At 35.3% G+C, this 17090-nt stretch overlaps 1 protein-coding gene across 1 annotated transcript in view; it reads left to right on the plus strand.

The window, feature by feature from the left end:
• Window positions 1-17090, plus strand: part of LOC150096239 (midasin) — a 1081806-nt gene that overhangs the window by 76262 nt on the left and 988454 nt on the right. Inside the window, exon 8 of the mRNA XM_090409469.1 lies at window positions 6923-7158. Coding sequence (XP_090265595.1) covers window positions 6923-7158 — 236 coding nt within the window. The remainder of the gene's footprint in view (window positions 1-6922; window positions 7159-17090) is intronic.

Below are 17090 nucleotides of genomic sequence, written 5' to 3' on the forward strand. Positions count from 1 at the left end.
TGAACAGAAAACTGCAGTCACAACTGTGGTTAATTCAGTCTTATGTGCTGGGAGGATGTCATGTTTGAGGTTTAATAGAGTATTGAAAGGAAGAAAGAAGCACTAAGAAAGGATTAAAAACTTCCAAACAAAAGGATTAATGCTTCCAATATTGGATATTACTCACAGGATCTTCTGAAAGAAAAACCACCATGCTCCATCATAGTAAATTTAAAAAAGAAACTGTTTTTGGAATCTGCAGCAGCACTTGAATAGTTAAATTTAAACAAATATGGGAGCAAAAAACTTCCTAATTTGGGAAACATTAATCTTCAGAGGTCCCAGTTGACATCCTAGGCTTCCCACAATGCCCATGGAGGGTGTACTGCCTAGATAGTTCTTCATAGCCACATGTTTCATTGAGTATTGTGTTGTGTTTTTGGGTGCATTATAGATGTTGGTTGTACTCCCCGAAGATGTGTCAGTGACTGAGACAAAATATTGAAAGCATTAAAAAATAGTTTTTCACATGATGATTATCACCTCTGTTTACTGACTACAGCTGTGGGTTTTCTCTCTCTCTTCAAATTTAATCACTCTCTCAGCAGAAGATCAGCCACTGATACTTGGAATTATTCAATGCATATGGGCATATGTGCTTTGAATTTATGTCTCCATTATTATTAGTATTTTGTACTTTTTTTTGTGTTGCTGTTTTTGTATGGCTTTATGCATAGTTTTTGTCAATCCTTTGTGTTCTGTCATTAGTGTATGATTTTCTACCACATTCTTTGTTCTGTTTCCCACCATGGCCTCTGTGTGTTAAGGCTTAAGTGCTGCAAGGACATCATGTTGGAGGGTTAATAGAGTATTGACAGCACTAAGAAAGGATTAAAGAACTATTTTTTTGATGCTTTCAATATTTCATCTCAGTCACTGAGACAGATTCAGGGAGTACAACTAACATCTGTAATGCACGCACAAAGACAACACAATACTCATGCACATATTCTACCCACATAACCTTTTGGTCTAAGAGTTAATTATAATTAGGCCTGTAAGCAACCTAAGATCTTAACACTAATATAACAACACTCGTTAAATTATGAATTAGACCACCATGCAGGACATCTGATACACCCACAGGGGTGGGTGTATCAGATGTCCTGTGAATATCTCTTACCAGAGTGTGTAACGACAACTAGATGTAAAAATGAAAATCCAGATGTAATATTTAAATTTCAAAATGTTACAGTTCCTTATATTAATGTTACTTACCTAAAATCTTCATAATGAACTAAACATGTATAATCTGTACCATTAAAATCAGAAATAACCTTACAACTTAGTCAACTCAAGTAGAAAATGACATTAGTGATTAACAGCTAGCCTTCATTAATCGGTCTAAGGACATGGATTGGCACAGCTGGTATGAACAGATCAGCTTTTTAATTTGACAAGACCAAATGGTGGACATTAAGCTACTATCCAGTTATGAAGCTGAATTGTTTACACCAGCTGTGCCAATTGCTTTTTGCTCTCCTTAGGCTGACTAATGCAAGCTAACTCTTTATTTCTGTTGTATCCCTTCACTCTCTGTAACTGGAGGTGACCAGTTGTAAAGTTCACTTGCTTAAGTTTTCAGCTTATTTTTGATTTTGGTGGTAGAGACTTGACATACACTGCTTGGAAAGAAGTCAGTGAACCCCCTCCCCAATAGGCAGGTGTTATATTATGTAATCTTATGTTATATATGTGTCTTATCTTCCCTTTATAAATTTGATATCTTTCATCTATTATTTACTCAATTGTTAACTCAGTCTACCCTATTACATGAATTCTCTAATAGATCTTAGGCCTACTCTTAAATTTAGTGATAATATGCATGAACTAGAATAAAGGAAGAATCAACTCTTCTATTCCTTCTGATGGATGATTCCCTTTTTGATACGGAGAAATTTATTTTTTTACTGCGCCACTCTGCGTCTAGATATTTGCAAGCATAATCCAGGAATTATCAATCAGTGAATACAATATCACTACTATTTCAAGATTTTACCAGAATAATTATTCTGCCCTTAATCGTGGTCCTATTCATTAGATTGGGTTCCCGCTTAGATTCGAATATTTTAATGAGTGGTGCAATGAAGCTAAGTCAGGCAAGCATATGGTTAAACTTATAACAAAATATTTATTGCATTCTAGCATGAAATCTACACGTCATAAAACATGGAATCATGTCAATTTGATCGAAAGTTCAAGGATTTTCTCTATTCAAACAATTCAATTCAAAATAATTAAGATATCTGATTCAGTTAAGCAATCTACTGAAAACTATACTATATTCATAGTAATTACCTACACAATTCAAACTACTGGTATCAGATATTAAACTTATACACTCTCAGCAGTCACTCTGCTTAGACATTCGCATTAACATGGATCGATTTCCTTGCTCTACTGCTTAGATTCCTAAAGTCCTTCAAAATTTAGTTATTACTTTAAGGAAGTCCTTATCTAATTCATAACACGTTCTCTGGGAACAAAACTAACTTAATTCGCACATTTCAAGGATTGGAATTGATTCTACACACGTTCTCTAAGAACAAACAATATACTATGACACGTTCCCTTGGAACAACTATTAACACTCATACACGTTCCATGAACATTCAATAAGGTAATACACGTCCCTGCTGTACGTTTCCATAATAGGAAGAAAAGAATTCCTTACCGGGACTGAAGACATACATTGCCTATCATCTTAGTGTCTGGGACATCAGTTCCTCTTCCTTGATTCTCAGGACTTTCTTCTGGAGTCACTCATAAGACTGGAATCTATTCATTAGAAGGCAGTTCTTTACAGCATAATGCAGGTAGATACCGATTCCTCGTCACTGTGGTCCAACATGGCCCTGTTGCGCTGCATCTATTCTGACTGGCTTGGGAACACATATTTCTTGGCTTTTAGAACATTCTTCTACAGGTCACCTCGGAAGGCTCCGCAAGCTTTGACATCTACAGACTGGAACACAGGAACAAGCGCAGGAGCAAGAGAGCATTTTTGGTTATGCCATCCGTTTTTGTACTTCGCATCTTGCTATCCCATTGGTTCTTCCCTTTCGTCAACAGCGCATGGTTCCTCAACAACTAGCACCAAAATTAAGTACTGGCGGACGTCCTTGCTACATTGTGTGATGATCAGCGCCAAATAGAACTCTAGTGGATATTTCCACTTCTACGTGCATTACTCATTCTCTGGTACACGTGTCTTGCCCTAGGCAGTTTCTATTTTTGTTTTGCGAACAGATTAAGTTCCAAGTTTCCGTGCATAGTTTACATGGCATACATACAATTACTAAGAATTAGCATGAAGAGTACAGCTTACAGCTAGAAGATTTTTACATATATTTTACATACATTTTACAATACAGTGGCACACAATAGTAGGTAAATTTACAGTATTTATTTCTGATTAACAAAATTGGCCTTGGGAATGGTAGATTATGTTAAACTCTGAATGAGATATTATCATTCTACAATTCTTCTCATTCAGAATTTAACACAGGTGCATCATGCATGTAATGAGTCACTTGTTTGAATTAGAAGAATATGATGCTCTCAAGTTAGTGCAACTGTGTCTGGGTGAAATTGATGCAAGAAGGGAACTACAGAGTTTGAAAGAGGCGTTGTGATAGGATACCATGTTGCAGGCCTCTGTTCAGCAAATTGTTGACAAATTTGGCCATCCCAGGTCTACAATCTTTGATACCATACCAAGATGGAAGTGCAGTCAGTCAACTATGAGTGCTATCTGCAGTGGATGACTCACTACACTCACCAAACATGACTGTAGGGTACTGCGGCGAATGATTATATTCAAAAATTGTCAGCCGACACAGTGAATGCAGAGTTTCAGGCATCAACTGGAAAGCAAATCGGCACAAAAACATTCAAAACCAATGCTTACAACATGAGTTTCCATTGTAGGATTACAATATGCTAGTTCCACATTACCCAAACCAATATATAGCTTCATCTTCAGTGGTGCAAAGAGCATGTACAGTGGGACGTGGAAAGCTGTGTTATGGAGTGACGAATCACACTACACCCTCTGCCAAGCAGATTTGATGGGTGTGCCAGATACCCAGTGAATGTCTCTTACCAGAGTGCGTAACCCAAACTATGAAATTTGGAGGTGGCAGTTTGATGGTATGATCATGTTTTTCCTGGTTTGGCCTTGGACCTCTGTGGTGCCATGAATATTGAACTCTAAGAAATATCTGAACATTCTGGAGAGTGTGCAATGCTTCCTACATTGCATAGTGTCATAAGGATAAGGTTGCTTCTGTATGGTTTGTAGGCATGAATGTCATCACAGTTGTCTGGCCTGCACAGAGTCCTGATCTCAACCTATTGAACATCTATGGGATGAACTGGAGCATCGGATGAAGTCAAGGGATGTCCACCCTACAGCAGTCCAGGACCTCATTACATAATGGTCCAAAATTCCCATTGATCCCTATCGTTCTCTTGTGGAAACTATGCCCTGTAGGATTGCTGCAGTCATTGCAATGAAAGGAGGTCCTACATCTTATTAAGGTGGGTGCCATGGCTATTTGTTTCTCACACTATAGTGTCTGATGACTTCTTTCCAGGCAGCATATTTAATTAATTATGAAGATTTCTGGTAAGTGACATTAATTTAAGGTAATGTAACATTCAAACATACATTCTGGATTTTCAGTTTTATAATTTACTCTTCTCTTCTTTCTAGTGTTTCCCATTATTATTTGTATTTGGGCCTTTCATCTTTGTCATCTTGCATCCTTTATGTATGGTTCCTGCCCATCTTTTGGGTTCTGTTGTATTTCTATTGTCAGGGTGTAATTTCTTGCCATTTCCTTTGTTCTGTTTCCCACCATTTTCATTGTTTCATTACCTGCCTTCTCCTTTGATTACTGATGTTAGCTACTGTTTTCTGTACAGATTCTTTACTCTTCAGTAGAAAATGTTTTATAAAATTTTGAATATTTCTACCTCCCCCACCTCTTTTTATGTAGCAGCGTGCATTTTAAAAGTGTGGGTAAAAATTCTGTATGCCACTGCATGCTGTTTACTTTGACATATCCTCAAATTCAGTTTTTTTCTCCTCATTTCTCCTCATAGCTAATAAAATTTTGTTTTAATATATGAATTTCATTGAGCTTAATGCAAATGTCAAAAATATGAACAGATGTATTTTATAATGTTCATTCTGACATCATTTATGATGTCATTACACTGTATAATTTCATTATCTTAGCATTTTCTTATAGTACATCATTTTCATCGTGGTATGTTCATTATTTTGCATCATTTCATTTCATCTTTTACATCTACCATTCAGATATAGTGTTTATGAAAGCTTCAGCAGTGTGCATAAAATATATTTCCATTTTTTTCTTCAAAAGTAGCAGTGTAATCAGATGCTTTTATTTCCACAGGTTATATGTTGTTCCTTGGTGGTTATTGTAGTTTAGTTTCATCTGAAACCACCTTTTTGTTTTCATACTATTGAAGTTTACTAGGTTGTCTTCACTCCCGTGATATAACAAGAAATTCAGTGTACAGAATTTTTCTGCTTGGCTAGGAAGTAAATGTTACTAGACAAGAAATTATATTCTTGTTTTAAACTTTTGCACCAGGCTGTTGACTCATCGGTTGTATTCAGTATCTTATAATGTATAGCATACTTCCTTTGCGACATATATTGCTGCACATTATGGTTAGAGTCACTATCAAAAGTGGTTTTGACCTATACTGAGGTCTCATCAGTGGAAGCTGGACTCATGAATTTACTGAATGTTAAATCAATGCAGAAGTAATTTTCTGTATACAAGTAGTGAAATGTCGCATCACTGTATTATTAAAATGCTCTAATCAGAGATAGTTGCACAAAGTTTTTCTGTGGTTAGAAGTAAATTATACTAGACAAGAAATTATATTCTTGTTTTAATCCTTTACGTGGAAGCAAACAAATTTCTGTGTGAATCATCTTCAAGACTTGGGAAATCAGTATTTATAGCTTTCACAGCAATGCTTACAGCATTTCGATGTGTAGTCCATCATAGTACCTCATTTCATTATAGCAGTGGTTGCTATAGTGTGCATCCACCATATATCTAATGGTGCTCTTATACTGTGCATATGCTGCAACAATCTACATAATTTTTTTTGTTTCTTCTCAAGTAGCTGTGTCAGCTGATTGTTATTGCCATGTAGTTTAGTATCATCTGACATACCTTCTCCATTCTGTTTTGATTTCATAATTGTCTTCACCTCTGTTCAATAAAGACCAGGAAAGCAGTGTTTAGAGCATTGGTTATAGATCTTTATTACTAATGCATGAAATGCTTTTGTACTAAAGGTTTGTTAAATGAAGAAGTCACTAACTCTGGCTGCTATAAGACTTATAAGTGAACTGGTTTGATATTTGTTCCTGTGACTAGCTATATGGAAGCTATAGTTAGTGTTAATTATATAAGGAGATGATTTTTTGGAAGTGTGGTGAAAAACAACTACTACTACAACTACTAAACAACATTTGGGGAGGGGATGCTACTTTATATAGTGTTTGTATAATTTGAATTTGTTTATTTAAAGCTGATAATTTTTCGTCTGCTGGACTTTGAATTAATGAGGATATCTTGTATGTATGTTGAATATATATATATATATATATATTTATGAATTTCCCTAGGACCTCACTTAAACACCTATGGAGGGAGGAGTTATGTTTGCTATAAAGGTTCAGAATTTTAAAATTAAAAAATTATGGACACAAAGTACAACATTTAGAATATAAGGCATTACATTTTAGCCTGTCATTGTATATACAAATCCTCATAATTTTTTCTGAATATAAATTAGTAATAAAAAATAATTTTTCACACTTTTACAGCTTTTGCTTGGAAGTTACTGTTGCACAGATATTCCAGGAGAGTTTATTTGGGTTCCAGGTCCTTTAACTCAAGCAATGACTAATGGATATTGGTTATTGTTAGAGGATATTGACTATGCCCCAATGGATGTCATATCACTGTTAGTTCCAGTTTTGCAGTCTAAAGTTATAACTCTTCCTGGCCACACTGAGCCTTTAAATGCTGCTGCAGGATTTCAGTTATTTGCCACCCAGAGGTATGAATTTTGATATTTCCTTTTGATCTATTCTTTGACCAAAATGCACTGAAAAAAGAAGGAATGATAAAAAACATGAAGTTCTAATAAAATAAAAACAATTATTTACAAACTACATTTTTAGTATTGCAGAAGTATATGACCAAGATATCTTAAAAGAATTTATTTACATAACTAAGAAGTAAAGTTATTAAAGATATTTTGGTTACATATTTCTGCACTGCTAAAAGTATGGTTTATAAACAATTTTTCCTTTTACTACACCTTTATATTTTATGTCATTGATGCGTCTGAACTGTATTTTCTAAATGGTACATCTATGTTGATGATGAACGATTGTAAAGAAAGTTAAAATTTTTTTGATACTTACAAGCAAATAGTACACAGGCAAATTATATAGCATATCTTATGTGGTGTGTTTATAAAAAAAGTGTTCTAAAGATCAATTTTTAGGGATATTAAGGATCAGAATTTACAGAAATATTCTTCAGCCTAAGGCAGAGATTCCAAGATTTTTAATTTGCAAAACTTACAAATTGATCTTTAGAACACGAAACTCGAGAAAACTTCCACCATTGTGCAGAGAAAGAAAAAAGTGATCTTGATGACATAAGTAACTTACTAGCATAGTTAAGTATTTCTTGTAGGTTATCTCTCTGTGTGTATGTGGGGAGGGGGGGGGTATTTACCTGTAAATACTTTCTAAACTTTGAAAGATATTTTTTTTGCTTTTATAAACATGCCTTTATTTAAACAAAGAATTTTTTTTTGTTCTTTTCCACTTCTGCCAAAGATTAATTTTATTATTTTCATATTATACTACTATACATTATTATGATTATTAGGTATGAATGAATATATGAGTTTACTGATATATCTACCATAATGTGGGCATGCATCTTAAGCATAGAATGTATGTTTAAAATATGGTAGATGCTTTTTATTGCTATGGTGAAACACCATCTTCTTTATTAGAGAACATGAAGTGGCTGTTTGTGTCCAGTCTCTTCCCCCCCCCCCCCCCCCAATTTGCAGTGCAAGTGACACTCTTCAACAGCATAGCATGCCAGACAAATGTAGTGAATCAGAATCTCCCTTATTAGAGAGGTCTATAGGCTGGCTGCTAGATTAATACATAAAACTAAATTAGTTATAATGAATCAAGAGAACACTTCCTACCCAGCTGGCAAATAATCCTGCTGCTGCTGCCTATTCCCATATGGTGCATAGAGAGAGAGAGAGTAACAAGTTGTTTTTGGCAGTGAGAGAGACTGTTGAGGATTGGTACACATGCATGTGAGTCTTACTCTCTGCACAATGGAATTCTTCCCTGATAACATAAAGAATAGTTATTCTGTGGATCAGAAAAAACACCTACAAAAAACAAAAATCCAGTTAAAAAAACACAGGATTGCATGTATTAATGATATCCTTTAAAAATCACAGGTTATGAAAAATCAGATTTTCATAACTGTAAACTGTGGTGAACACTGTTTATGCTGGTATGAATGCATCACTTCACCACACTTTACAGTTATGAAAATCTGACCTGTGATTTTTAAAGCTTCAGTTCAACAGCTGCTTCCGTCTTCACACAGTTCTCTCGACACAGCTGTAAAGTGTAGTTCAGGTGGCTACTTTCACAAGCACTGTATTTGTGCGTTCATAGTATATTTTACCTCTTTTCGAATTACTCTGGCTCAGAATTTCTTTACTGCTTGTCTTTATTGCAATTCAAATTTTGATCCCTGACTTCTTTGATTATTATCTTTAAAGTTCAGTCTTGCAATCTACTTTTTTTTTTGAACTACTCAGAATACCATTGTATTTGTTTAACAGTGATCAGACACAAATTGTCCTTCCACCAAAATATTTGATCAAAAATATCCAAATATGTCCCATTTCGGATTCTGGTTCAAGGCTTTATATCGAAAAGTTGCTTTACTTAATGCTCCCTTGAAATTTTTTTTCCTCACACTAATTTGTTTCTTACTATATTACTGCTGATTTTTTGTGAATTTATAGTATTTGATATATTTCTTGATATTTTGTTGGAATACTATAATATTCAAGTGGTACCATAAAATAGTGACAAAACTTCACAAGAATAATATAGCAACAAAGATGAATGCTAGTGAAATCATGAACAAAGAGACTTGTTCCAGTGAACAGTCATGCTGTTTTGGTGACTAACAAGGATATTGAGAATGAATTAACTTTGGAAGTATCTAGGCTAAAACAAATTATTAGATAGATGGCATTAATAGAGGCATTATAAGAAGATGTAAGGTAAGTAGCAAGGAAGGGGAGGGGGTAAGATATTGTGTAACAATAATCATCTAGGTAAAATTGATTATAGAAAAGATATTATACAATATGGAGGTTCAATATCTCGATTAAAGCAAATCATTAGATGGGTGATAAGGGAATCGGAAAAAGTTGAAAAGCAATTTGAGAGGCATTGAAAGGACAAGAAGGATAAGCAGCATAAGGAGAAACAAACCAACATTGGATCAGGTAAGATTTCATATTAAAGATAATCAGCTATAAATGAGTAAATCAGATATATTTCTATATGGATGGACATATGGATGCTAAAATGAAAAAGTTAATGAATGTAATTATAAAGCAGAAAAGAAGAATAAAAGATATAATAGTTTTGGTAGGAACACATGATTTTTCTGGTCATAAATAATTATATATATATATATATATATATATATATGATCCATACACAAAAGGCCACAAGTCCTATAAGCACATTAGTGCTCTGTGGACAAAAAGAAAATAAGAAAGGAGGAGTCTGTTCACATTTTGCTTGAACAGCTGAGGGTTGTAATCTTTGGGGAAGGCAGAGTGGGGGAAACTGTTCCAAAGGATAGAAGTAAATGGAATAACAGAGGAGGCAGTGAGTTTTAAGGTGGACTGTAAAAGAGTGTTGGTTAGCAGTGGCTCTTATTTTAATGATTTTGGAGAAGAGTGGAGGAACAATAGTGGCCAATTCTGTGAGAGAAGGATCATCGATTAGCCAGATTGCTCCTCTTCTGGATAGAATTGAGCAATTTCAGAGAGGATTTTTGTGCCATTTTTAAGCAATTTCAGAGTGTTCATGAAAATATCTGAACATCTGTGTGAGAAGGATCATCGATTAGCCAGATTGCCCCTCTTCTGGATAGAATTGAGCAATTTCAGAGAGGAATCTATTTCTTCTTCTGTCATCTGTTGAAGTAGGTGCATAGACTACTATTATTTTTATTGTTACTGATTTTCCTATTTTTAATTTTAGTGTTCCTAGTCGTTAAGAATGAATTATGCAAGAAATAATGTTTTTAGTTAGCTTTTCGTTTATGATGAAGCGAACTCCTCCAGCCCTTGTAGAGTTATCTGCAGCTCCCAGGAAAATTTGGTTGCCATTTGGGAGCAATATTCCATGGCTGAGCAGATTTGGGCTTTGTATAGAATTAGCAGGTGTGAATTAGTGTCTTGTGCAAAAAACTACACTGAGTTTTTTGGTGGGTGCAGAAGCTATAGTTATAATATAGTTGTGCCAGGAAAGATCAGAGGTGCAAGTCAGTCCAAGAAGAGAAATCTGATTGTATTTGGATATCTCAGTATTACTGAAGGTAATGGGATGGATGTGAGCTTTTTTTTTTTTTTTTTTTTTTTTTTTGCAAGAGATCAGACAGAACTGGATTTTGGTGGCATTGAAGTTTACAAGGTTGATTTCCTAGCTATATCCTTGCCCCACTAGGATATAGCTAGGAGATCTGAGTTCAGGTTCCTGGTTGTAGTAGATCTTGAGGATTCTAATACTTGAGCACTGACAGGTTTGTCAAATGAACAGGAGAAATGGAGTGTACAACAAAGCTAGGGATAGGATTGAAAGCCTGTGAGAGCAAGTGGTTTATTTAGAAGCAGAAGAGAGTAGGTGAAAGAATTGAACCCTAGGGTACTCTTGCATTGGTGGGGAAATCTGAAAACAGGGCCATCCACGTGACTTATAGTGAGCAACCAGTGAGAAAGTTGGCGATCCAGTTGCAGAGTGAGGAAAGCAGACCATAAGGTGGCAGTTTGGTGGGTAGGGATAGGATTGATAGGATAGGTCCCTGTGCCAAACCCGATCAAATGCCTTTGAGATGCCAAGGGCAACCACATGAGTTCTCCAAATTTCTCCAAGGCCTGGATCCATAGGTGGGTGGTGAAAGCATGATCAACTGTAGATCATGAGTGGTGGAATCCATATTGCTGGTCACTGATTAGTTGGTGTGGTTCAAGAGTTGGTTGTTGATGGCCTTGTCCATAATTTTTGAGAGAACAGAAGTGAGAGTAACTGGACAGTAGTTTGTTGGTTGACTTTTATCACTTTTCTTTGGGATGGGCTGGATGTGGACCTGTTTCTATGTTGTCGGGTAGATGTCAGTTGAATTGGATATATTGAAGAGACAATACAGGATAGGTGTTAGTTCTGGGGCACAATTTTTTAATACAGTAGGTGGGATACCATCCGGACCAGACCTTGTTTGTGTTCAGGTTATTCAGGATTCTTCAAATTTCTTTTTTTGGAAGACTATGGGAGACATGAAGGGACCTGTTCTTTGTGGAGTGGATGGAACTCTGCCCATGTCATCAATGCAGTAATTGGAAGAGAAGATGATGCAAGTGAACAGTGCAAGAGTTGGACTTGTCTTTTGGCGAGGTGACTACAGTGCCATCTGTATGTGAGAGTGTTTGAAACCTGGTTTGTCAGAAGTTGTGCCTGATGGCCTTGGCAAGGGACCAGAAGGAGCAATTGTCATTTGGGCAGGAGGTGAGTTTGCAGCATTTGGCATTTCAATCATCACCAAGTCCAAGTCAAACTTTCAAAGTTTGACTTGGACTTGGTGATGATTGTGTTTCAATAAGGAAATACCATGAGTAGACATATTTAAATCAATTTTAATACCAGAATTAACTTGTAAAATATTATTTATTAGTATAATTTTCACCTGAGTAATAAGTTAAGAAATTTAATGACCTCTTTTTAGTTATCTTACATTAGCTACTTAGGTGGTACCTTTTGGAATTGTCAGTTATTGTTCTATTAGCTTTGTACTGAAGATGCCTTTGATACTCAGGTGAAAATTATACTAATAAATAATATTTTACACAAGTTAATTCCAGTATTATAATTTATTTAACTTTGGTGATAATTCTTTTGCAGTTGTTGTGGGCTGCAGAGAGGGCTGGAGTTTTGGTCTTGAGCCAATTGTGGTAAGCAGAAGTTTTTTTTTTTTTTTTTTTTTACAGCATTGGCACACTTTTTTGAGAACCAAGGCTTGAATAGTGGCTAAGAATTTGGAGTAGAATAGGGGATGAACATCTTCATTCCTGTAAGGATGATTTCTGTTATTCGGTCTGAGCAGGTGTTTGGATCAGAAGAACTGAAGCAGTAGTCGGACCATGGGAAGGAGGAATAGAGTCATGGAGGTCTTCCCAGTTGGTACTCTTGTAGTTCCAAAGGACACAAGACTGTGAACTGCTTGTAGGTTGTTCTGCCTCAAAAGAGACTTGATAAGGTTGTGGTCCGAGTTTCCAAGAGAAAAACTGACAACCATAGTATACCTGGAAGGAGAGTTTGTTAGGAAGAGGTCAAGTGTGTTGGTAAATTGGAGAGGGTTGTCTGGTATTCTGGTGGGAAGTTTGATGATCTGAGATACTCATTGTTGATGGCAAATGCTTCAGTATCCCTGCCTGCTTGATCGGTAAAACTGGAGAAGGGGAGCCAGTATGAGTTGTGGACATTGAAATCCTTAAGAAGGATGACCTCACTATTGGGGTACTTGACTGTAAAAAGGCAAACTTTAGAGAGAGAAAGTTAAAGAGGTCGAGTGATTGACCAAGTTTGGAGAGTGATAGAGGGAGCATGTGAAAAGTGCTTGGTTGAGTTGGTAGAGAAATTTTGAGCCAAAGCTGATCAAACAGTGGAGATTCAAGAATTTGCAGTCTCAAATACAATATGAGAGAGTATATGAAAGAAATATTAGAAGAAGCAAGAGTTGAAGAGCGAAAAAAGTAAAAATATTGTATTCCCTATTTATGTTAGTACAAATTAAAAATAAAGGCTATGCTAGCAAACAGCTCGATACCGTAGGCTAGCTATGTAGAAAGAATGGTTGCAAGTTTTTGGATGTGCGAAGTGAATTTGAAGGGAAGAATGGATTTATATGAGAGTGTGCTGAAAAGTTGTGATAATTACCATGAAGGAATTGAGGTAGAACCATGTAACTTACACATTATTCTACATATTCCCCATGAATTGTTTTACATGTGTTACAATACTGCTGAATCACTTGCAGTCCTCTGAAAAAAAGGTTTTTCCCCTTGTTGCACAAACCAGTCCTCAGCTGCAGATATAACTCCATCATTTATGGTCACTTTTGTTCCCTTCAAGTGTTTCTTTAAATTTGAAATTAAGAAATAGTCAGATGGGGCCAGGTCTTGTGAATAGGGTGGGTGAGGCAGACATTGGAAGTCCATGTTGTGTATTTTCTGTTGGGTTTTATGAGCACTGTGAGCAGGTGCATTGTCCTGCAAAAAGCAACATGCCTCTGCTCAGTTTCCTGCACACTTTTTCCTTCAGTATACCTCCTTTAATTCCTTCAGAGCTGTTGAATGAACTGCCTCCTGCCTGTAACAGTTCCACTTTTTTTTTTTTTTTTTAGGTACTTGGTAAGGACCCCGCTGACTTTTGGGTTTGGAACTTCTTTTGTCATGGAGAATCTTTGCATCTCCACTCCATTGACTGTTGTTTGGTTTTATTGAGATAATTCATAATTATCATTCATGTGTAATATTATTATTATTACGTGACATCTTTAGGGAGTCCAAAGACTCATCAAGGAAGGGCACCTACACAACTCTGTCTCCACCACTCAATCCACCAACTACAATGAACTGCAACTACCATCATCATCTACACCAGCACTATTTACTGTCCACTACCACCACTAGTATTTTCACAGATAATCACAAACATCCATGTCCATATACTGGATTTGAACCTGCAGCCTTTTGGCTGGAAAGTGGATATGCTAACCACTCGGCCAACCAGGCTGGCTATATCATATTATATATACAGAATATAATCTGATAGCTTTTGTTTATGTTGAAAATCATATCACTGAACTTTCCAAGGAGCTTATTTTTTAAGTCACATCTATGGGAAACAGCTGGTTAAGTGAAATTTAACTAGATGTCTTAATTAATTAAAAAATTAGTTAAATAATTAAGAAATTCATTAGAGTGCCGATAGGATGGCCAGCCCATTCACACCTATAGTAAAATTTAAGGTTTGTCAAGATCCATTGCATTTATTTTCAAGCCAGTGTTTTCCATCCTAATAATGTCAGTTTAATGATCTGAAAAATCCCTCCCTGAATACTTAACTTCTACACAGTCATCTATTATAATCTTTATTCGAGTTGTAAATAGGTTAATATAGAAATTTAATCAATTTGGTAGCTGTCACTCAGCATCATCTTCTGTTTCAGTGAAAATCAACAAAAATAATGGTAAATGTTTGAACTAAAGGTGCTGATTATGTAGTCATTCCTAATAAAATATGATTAATAGAATAGTCATCATCAAATTCCTGATATGTACCTTCAGGGATGTACAGGATATTACAATAGTACTACATGAAAAAGTTACCCCAATACTAACTTCTGATCAACAGTTTTCTTCCAAATTAATCTGTTATTGGTCAGGACTCCAACATGATCATATTTTATATTTCTGTTTTCTAAGGAACTTTTTACTGTAACAATCCACGTAGTTTTTGGTCTTCCTCTGAATTTTTTTCCTGCCAACAAGAGCACTTGTTTTGTTAATCTTTCAAATTCTTTCCTCTCCCATTGTATTAGATGACCATACTATCTGAGATTAGCTCCAAATTGGAGAAGTTACTTAAGAAGAAGAAGAACACATTCTTGAATGTTGATAATGGTTAGTTCTTTCCTAATATCCTCATTTGTAATACGATACTGACATTAATGCCATCTATTCACTCCACAAATCTTTCTCATAACTCTCATATCTGTTGTCTCCAGTCTTTGATCAAGTGTTTTATCTGTAAGCCAGCTCTCAAATCCATAAGGCAAAATTAGTTTGAACACAACACTGTCTTATAGAGCTATTTTATTTAATTTCTTTCTTATTCCATATAAATTTATTCAGCTGACTTCCTACTATACCATCTTTATTAATTCTGTTGTCTATTTCCATATTTAATTTGCCATCTTCACAAAAAGTTGTGCCTAAATAGCTGAAATGTTTTACTTCTTTCTATAGGTTCACCATTCAGGATGCAGTTTTTCATTCTCCCTATTTTCATCATCATCATCATCATTTTTTTTTTTTTTTGCTGATTTTCATACCAAATTTATTACAACGGTTATTCAATTTAATCAGGGAAGCTTGCAGAGTTGTACTAGATTTATCCAGAAGTACAACATCACTGCATAAAGTAAAGAGCTGAAATTAACATCACCAATTTTAATATATGATTTAATACCACTTTCTTTCATAGTGAACCATATATAGATAATGAATAACAGTAGAAATAATGTGCACCTTGTTGCACACCTGATTTAACATCAATCCATTTTCCTGTACCTCCTTCAATTTTAACTGTTACTTGCAGCTTAAATGTGTTGCACAATATAATGTCCCATTTACACCATATAACTGTAGAGCTTTGAAGAGCTTTCCTCTTGTCACCTTTTCATATGCCTTTTCCAGATCTAGAAACTTAAATACAGATCCTTGTTATATTCCCAAGATTTCTCAACTATTTGTCTTAAATTGATAATCTGATCCTGATAACCTCTAATTAGTCTGAATCTAGCTTGTTCTTCACCAAGCTTCTCTTCCATAATTTTTCATAACCATTTCTTACATAACTCTTACCAGGAATACTCAGTTGGGAAATACCTTTGTGATTTTCACATTCAATTTTATATCCCTTTTTTTATAGATGGGTACTATGTATAGGAATAGTAATCTTGAAAGCATTGTGTTGCCTTCACGATCTTTTTTCCTCTTCTATATATCCTCCTTTCCTAAATCTTCGCATGACTTATTGTTTACCAACTTTAAACAACTTTTATACATTTTTTCTCTGTGTCTTCTAAGAGTACATTCTGACTTATTACCAGAAATTTTATGTATGATGTTCATTGTATCCTTCTTGTGTCCATCTTGCAGTTCTTATTTTTCTGTCATTGTAGAAAATTTCACCACATTTTCCTGTGTCATTCCCCCCCTCCCCATGCAGTTTCTAAGACATAGTTTCTGTTTTCCCACCTTCATATTTTCTCCAATATTATTTGCATATACAATTCACTCAAGAAAGTTGTGCAGTTTGATTTTTTTAAATGTGATATTAATTTAATTCTGCCCAATGTTAGATGGTGTCAGTTGCTATATTCAATCCTCTAATCCTCCTGCTGATATAGAGAAACAATTTTCTTTTTCTTTTTTGCTGAAACCTAGTGGAATGATAGGCACAGAAAAGTCTGTGTATTCTGTTTTTCCATTCCATTTTGAAATTTCATGTCACTTTACTTGATAGTGGGCCTATTTACTTGAAATAGTCTTCTATTTAAGAAGTTTTCTTCAAGTTTAGTATTGAATACTATAATATTACTTTCCTCAACAGTTTTTTTTTTAGTCTTCTTGGTCTCATATCAGTGTGCTAGTTCTATTTCATTTCCGATACTTTTATATTGATAATGCCTAGCTTCTTTTCTGTTGATGTTGTTCCAGTAGCTGACTTTTTTTTTACTGTTTATCCTCATTCCCTGGCAAAAATAGCAGGGATCTTGTATAACTGCAGCATTCTAGCTGACTGTGACTGTGGTATGCTATTGTAATGTATGTGTAGTTTCAACCAA

This window comes from Typopeltis vanoorti, chromosome 19 (assembly GCF_054136105.1).
Source record: "Typopeltis vanoorti isolate ZY-2024b chromosome 19, IOZ_Tvanoo_1.0, whole genome shotgun sequence".
In the NCBI taxonomy this organism is placed as follows: Eukaryota; Metazoa; Arthropoda; class Arachnida; order Uropygi; family Thelyphonidae; genus Typopeltis; species Typopeltis vanoorti.